Consider the following 7,203-nt stretch of genomic DNA (forward strand, 5'->3'; position numbering starts at 1 on the left):
AAATACATATTACAGAGGACTAAAGTTTGGAGGAAACTCCATATTCAATAAGTCATCATCTTCTTCTCCTTCATCTCTTAACTAATCCAACTGGATTGTGTTATTTTAGCCAGTTTATAAACAGAGTTAATTACTTTGGGTTTAAACCTATGATTGTTAGTCCCCCCACAGGAGACACCCACATTGACAGTCAATACAAAACTTTATAATTGTTAGGCTGCTTGGTGCTTTAGTATTTTGGAGTAGGAATGTGATTAAGTGCAAGCAAATGTCAAGTCCCATTCATGATGTTGAACACACACACACACACACATGGTGTTGATAATATATTTATTAGCACGTACATTATGGTTATTGTTGATGCAATTTGTTCTTTCTCTCATTTTTTTAAAAAAGTTATTTATATTTGGCTAAACAAAACATAGAATCAATTACTTGTTCAGCTGTTTGTCAAATAAAATTTTTTAACATGCATGTAAGTAAGTTCGTATTTTATTATTTTGCTTAACTTGTGCACATATATATTTTTGTCAACTTATAAGAAAAATAGGTTATATTAACCGCCCGCAAGAAAAAAAAAAATCATGGCTCTTCCACTGATTTAGCTGTGATTTTTCCATTGCCAAGGATGAATTCACATTTTGTGTCCATATATTTTTCAATTTTAAGATTATAATTCTAGTGTACTGAATGAATTATTCTTTATCAAACACTTGAAGTACTTTACCCGTAAAAACAAAATGAAAGACTTAAAAACAATCAATAACCTATATATATATATATATAATCATTTTCTTTTTTGCATGTGAATTTGAGGTTAACACAAGACAATGCCCAAAACTATTGTTGTTACGTTTGAGGTTAAATTGGTTAATTATAATTTGTTTGTTGTTACGCGCGTTTGAGGTTAATTATAATTTGTTGATTGTGTTATCAGCGATTAATCGTCAAAGTCTTGTTCAATAACAAAAATGGAAAGAAAGCAAATGAGCCATTTAATCGACATAGAAGACCCTCCTGTTCCATTGGTAGATTCAATGGGAAAGGAGTTTGAAAGCTTGTCTCCCTTATCCCCTGCATGTAGCATCTATATATAGAGTTCCTGACCGGCTACGTCATGTCAAGCAAAAAGCACATACACCAAAGGTTGTCTCCATTGGCCCCCTACATCATAGTGGTAGTGAAGCCTTAAAAGCCATGGAAGAACATAAAATGAGGTACCCCTGCGAGATTTCGTTGGACGGACTGGGAAAACCTTGAAGTTCTTTATTGACGTTGTAAAGGTGAAGGAAGCAAAACTTCGTGATTGTTATGCAGAAACCATTGAGTTTAATAGTGAAAAATTTGTCAAAATCATTCTGATGGATGCTGCCTTCATCCTTGAGGTCTTACTCAAGTCCTCCAACCCTACACTCCTAGAAGAAAACGACCGCATATTTAACAAACCCTGGTTGATACAAGATGTATGGGCCGACATGCTTTTGCTTGAAAATCAGCTTCCCTTCTTCATTCTTGAGCTTCTTTTCAATTCATACAAACCCTGGTTGATACAAGATGCTTGGGCCGACATGCTTTTGCTTGAAAATCAGCTTCCCTTCTTCAGTCTTGAGCTTCTTTTCAATTCATATAAACCCTGGTTGATACAAGATGTTTGGGCCGACATGCTTTTGCTTGAAAATCAGCTTCCCCTCTTCATTCTTGAGCTTCTTTTCAATTCATACAGAACAGATGTCCTTCTGCAAAATGATGGGACGACACTTACAATCAATAAGCTTATAGTAGTCTTTTTCCAAAACCGAATGGAGTCGCCGGGAATAGAAGAAGATGGGAAGAAATCTTGTATGGTGATTTCAAAATTGAACATTTTGTTGATCTCCTACGACACGTGCAATTTAAGCCTGATGATTCTGAGATAGAAACTCGTAGAAATATGGAACTTCGGACACTAACCACCCCCAGAGACAGAGCTACACGAGGCTGGAGTGTTGTTTAAGGTACGGGAGAAGAGCAAAAATCTATTCGACATAAAATTTGAAAAAGGGAAACTAGAAATCCCAAGTTTTATTTTAAGCGATGAGAAAGAATACTCAATCAGAAATTCGCTTGCATTTGAGCAATGCCATTGTAGTGATGAGAACTACATAAATGACTACGTTATCCTTATAGGTCGCCTTGTTGAAACACGCAAGGATCTAGACTTATTGGTGAAGAAGGGAATTATTGAGAATAGGCTGAGCAACAGCCGAGAGGGGTCACTTCTGTTAAATAAGCTTGCTGATGGGGTTATTTTGGACCAGGATAACTTCTATTTTGCTACTCTTTTTGAGGAGTTGAACAAATACTACAACACCTCATGGCACAAATGGAAGGCACACTTGAAACAAAAATATTTCAGACGGTGTGTTCTCTTTTAGCAGCTGTTTTTCTGCTTATTCTCACTATCGTACAAACGTAGTGTTCTCTAGCTTCGCTTCTCCCGACACTTAATCCTACTTCTAATTAGTTCAGATTATGTATACTTCTTGTTGTGTTTATATTTATGTGGGTTAAAATATTCTCATGCCCTTTCTAGTTCTGTCAAGAACAAGTTTTCTTTTGTATTGAATATTTGATAAGATGCATTCGTTTTGTGAAATAAATATATATACTAGTGTGGGTGTACCAACATTTTACCACTTAAAATGATCTTCATTGAGTGCTAAAATGCTAATAAATTAATCAAGTTAAGCTTTAGTCAAGTTAAAGCTTCCATTTTGATGCTTCAGAAATCTATGCCTCGTCATAAAAAAAATGATGAATCTTGATATCAACCTTTTGGCCTCAAAAGGTAGCTTTCACTTCTTACAACTGATTCACCAACATTACTCATTGCCAACGCTACCAAAAAAATAAATAAAAATCCATTACTAATGACTTTTAGCAACAACATGCAAGTCATTGCTGATAAATCCTCGCAAATACTTCGACATTATTGCTCATTAGCGACAACTTTGAGTCATTGTTGATATCTCCTTATCAACAGTGACTTTTGTCGTTGTTGATAATGTTTAGGGTCATTACTAATAGATTCAGAACCCAAAACGAGATGTCGTCGGTTATAATAAGTTATCAGCAATGACTTAAAGTTGTCACTAATATCTTATCATTAGGAGAAATGATTCACGTCAATATTTTTCTCATATCATCTCAAAAATTAATAGATCAATCATTAGATTTCTGAGATCCACATAAGTCTACAAATGTAATAGTTGATTTGTAAGATGAGATGAGAAAAACATTGACGTAAATCATTTCTCTATTATTAGCGACAACTTTAAGTCCCTGCGCAGATTGGCCTCAAAGCCACCGACCTAATTGTGGACTTGGTCGTAAGATAGGATCATATAAGATCGATAAGGAAAAACCTCTTATGCGGTCGAGCTGCAAAAGTTGCCTTTTGCAGCAACCAATACGGTGGGTACACATTAGATAGTTGCACATAATAGAATAGGATAAAAAACATTAAATTTTTTCCTCTCTCTCCCACTTTCTCTCCTCTCTTTTCTTCTTTGGTTCATTCATCTTCACCGAAAATATTTTTTCCTCTTTCTCTCCCACCATTCACCCACCACATCCACTGAGTAGCAAAATCTGTTAGATTTCTTTTGGTAGAACCTCCTAGAATTTGAACAGAGAAATTCCATCACAGAGAAATCACCCAAAAATTCCAACAAAACCCAGAATCAATTCAAATAGACCAGAATCTTAAGCTTCAAATTCAATCAAAGCAAGAACTTTTCTCTACCCATGGAGTTGGGTTCTGCCGGAGACAGAGATTCTGGTTGCCGGAGATGGTTGAATACTGGTGGCAACCATCTTTCTGTCTGCGGCCGAACCCACGGCTGCTCTACTGTGACCCGCGTGGGTCACTGTCGTTTCCAACTTTTCACAAAAAAAAAACCAAAATTTTCTCATACGGTTTGTTGAATGCCTATCTGATATTTGTAGGTGGTTTATTGAATTTATTAGATGTTTGGGTGATTGGGTTCAATGAATTTATTAGATGTTCCATGGGAAAGTTTTCTCAAACCAAAAATGGAGAGCAACCCAAAGGTGAAAATGGAGAGAGAGTCGTTTGAAAACGAAAAGCAAAATGCTGATTGTGTTGAGGATGGCGCCAACCATGGGTATGGCAAAGTGAAGGTCGTAAATGGCAGGTTGGGTGATGAGTTTTCCAGTTGGGTTCCAATGGGGGTGGGTTTAGCCCGTTGGGTGATGGGTTTTCCGATTAATTTCCGGCTGTCCGTGAGGGGAGAGGGAAGAGGAAAGAGAGAAAAAGAGAAAGTGGAAGAGGAAACAGAAAGGAAGAAAGATGAAGAAGACTGAAGAAGAACGCAGAGACTCGAGTGGGATGAAGAAGAAATTCCGTGTTTTCGATTCTATTCCATAAGCTATGCTTCCCTTACGTGTCACATTTGTATTAAGTGCTGCAAAAGGCTGGGTTTACAGACCGACCGCATAGTAGGGTCACTCGATCGATAAATGAATCACACTAGCAGCCTTAGCATCCATCTCTTCTCACTCATCATCATCCATCTTTTAGGGTTTTTGTCTTTTTCAATAACGCTTTGTAGACTCAAAACTGAATTAAAAGATCTTTCATCGTTCTCTGTCAAAGAGAGAAGTTGTTCCTATCATTGAACTTCCTCACTTCATACTTGATACTTATGGAAAAAATAGTTTAGTTTTTTTTTGTTTTTGTTTTTTTTTTGAAAAAAAAAAAAAAAAACACTTAAAATCCAAAGGTCCAATACACCCATATGTCGCACTTAGAGAAAAGGGATTCTTCCTCCAAGGAAAAAACAAAAGTAAAAACATAAAATGTGATTTTTAAAATGCAGCAAACGTTTAACAAAATCCCAATTTGACATTTAAAATCGTAGTTTACTCTTTAAAATTGTGTGTTTTCAAAAAGCACTTCCCTACCTACTATTTGAAAACGCATATTTTTTACGTTTTCAAATCACAATCTTTTAAAAACGCAATCACAAATAATTCATTTTCTGCGATTTGATTTAAAATCACACTTTCTATCTATAAAATTGCAATGTCAAATGTACCCTTACACTCTTAGCCCATTAACACATTTATTCTCCTTTTGTAACTTCTTCCGTTGTATTTTGGTGATAAATTTTAGACTTAGGGAGCTTGGAAAGGTAAAGAATTAAGTTGGATTCTAAGATTTAATTGGTGGGAAGGTTTTGGTATCTTCCTTGTCCTTTCCTAGTTTCCAAGCAACACATTTGTTCTAAATATCTCCTTATTTCTTTGTGTCACATGCTTGTGGGCTTAGGCAAGAATAGGATCTTTCCCTCGATTAGCTCTATTACCAAATTCATTTTCTCACTCTCTCCCAAATTTGAAGCACAAAGTTGATGGAAAAAGAACATATTATTCATTTTCACAAGTCTAGCTTCAATTAAGCTTCCCTTACTTTTTTGAGACACGTTGTCAAATCTTAAACTTGATGTTGTAGTTTATACGACGCCGGTTTGCTCTTTTTTTTTCTTTTTCTTCTTTTTGTTCTTTCTTTTATGGGAACACTATACTTATCTTACTTGAACAACTGTCCAATTTACAATATTCTCTTAAATTTTAAAAGGTTGCAATCGACCCTCTCAAACTACTGGATGCTTTCACTTTGCCCTTTCCGTCAGCATTTTATATTATGTTGAACGAAAACTACAACACATGACCCACAACAAATGATATAGAGTGTGAATTATACCCTCTAGTAGTTGTGTGAAAATACATTTATACCTTTAGACTAAAAAAATAATAAAAAGCTTCTTTGGCCAAGGAGACCCACGACCAAGCTAGCCATATAGGTCTCTAGCCGTGGAGACGGACGGCTTGACCTTGGGTCTATCTTTGATTTTTTTTAATGTTTTCTTTAATGATGGGTATAATGGGCATTTTAAGGATTTAACAGAAAATCCTAATAGATAGGGTTAAATGGGGCTAGGTAGTTAAAGGGGTTGATTGTAGCATTTAAAAATTTGGAGAATATTGCAAATTTGGTAGAAGTTAGAGATGAGGGATTAGTGTATGTAGTTAATTTCCCCTTCTTTTAAAGTAATGATTCTTCATAATAATTTCTTTAGTTCAATTCCCTTGAGCCATTTAAGTGAAATGAAAGGCAAATTGTGATTCTTGCTAATATGCTTTCTATGGTGCCTGTAAGCCTTTTGACAATAAGAAGAAACAAAATACAAATTCGAATTAAAAAAATTACCATCTCCAAGCCCACATAATATTGCTGGAATATTATATATATACAATTTCCTGTATATGACTTCGAAACTTTATGTTATACCATTTGAACATATTTGAGAATTTATGTATGAAAATTTATAATATTCATTTTTCTATCCAAGAAATTGTCGGTGAGATATATATCCTACCATGCTTGTGTGATATAAATTGCCGGTGTAACATGTTGTGGCCGGGGCCTATATGTTTAGAGAACTCGTATTTTACAACTGGGCAGAGGGAGTCTCATCTTTACATTCTTTACTTATAAAAAGAGTACTAATATTAAAGACCAAAACATTCTCTCTCTCTCTATATATATATATATAATGGTACAGCTCAACTCCATTTCGTGTAATATTAACGACCAAAGGTGAAAGGTCGTCGTTTCCGGCCGTCTACGATCGAATAAGTAGCAAAAAAAAGAACTCTATATATATATAGCAGCAGCCAGCAGGTGCAATACACTTTTCTCTTTCTTTTCTTTCTGTTTAGGGTTTATACCTTTCTGTACGCTGATCATATCACTTGTGTTTAATTATTTGTTAAGCTCAAAGTTTCATATGTGTACTGTAGTTGTAGCATAAACATGCAGGGAGTTCATCCAAAATTTGATTTTGTTTTGACATTTTCTCTTTTGGAGTTTTGATTTGTGTTAAGGATTGAAATTTTTTTCTTGATATGGCCTCACTACACAAAAAAAAAAAAAAAAAAAAAAAGGAGGATTAGTAACGTGTCTACAGTGCACTGTTTTTTCACACGTCACCCACGTTACCAAAGAGTGACGTGTGCATTTTGACACGTCACCATTTCATAACGTGTCAAAAGTGACCACGTTACTAATTCCAAAGGGTGACATGTCAAAAATTGACACGTTACTAAATCTCCATTAGTAACTTCCAGTTTGTTAAC

At 35.3% G+C, this 7,203-nt stretch overlaps 1 protein-coding gene across 1 annotated transcript; it reads left to right on the forward strand.

Annotated features, from left to right (window-relative positions):
- The first annotated feature begins 971 nt into the window (after positions 1-971).
- Positions 972-2,414, forward strand: LOC132190723 (uncharacterized). Its single transcript, XM_059605773.1, has 3 exons — positions 972-1,028; positions 1,284-1,839; positions 2,167-2,414. The coding sequence occupies exons 1-3, from the start codon at positions 972-974 to the stop codon at positions 2,412-2,414; spliced, it is 861 nt and encodes a 286-aa protein (XP_059461756.1).
- The last annotated feature ends 4,789 nt before the right edge of the window (positions 2,415-7,203 follow it).

The sequence above is a fragment of the Corylus avellana genome, chromosome ca8 (assembly GCF_901000735.1).
Source record: "Corylus avellana chromosome ca8, CavTom2PMs-1.0".
Lineage (NCBI taxonomy): Eukaryota > Viridiplantae > Streptophyta > Magnoliopsida > Fagales > Betulaceae > Corylus > Corylus avellana.

Excerpts from the sequence above, each read along its gene's own strand:
- LOC132190723 (XM_059605773.1), top strand. The coding sequence starts at position 972 with ATGGAAAGAAAGCAAATGAGCCATTTAATCGACATAGAAGACCCTCCT. Across the intron at positions 1,029-1,283 it reads AAGACCCTCCTGTTCCATTG|GTGAAGGAAGCAAAACTTCG; the intron begins GTAGATTCAATG and ends GACGTTGTAAAG. Across the intron at positions 1,840-2,166 it reads AGAAGATGGGAAGAAATCTT|GTCGCCTTGTTGAAACACGC; the intron begins GTATGGTGATTT and ends TTATCCTTATAG.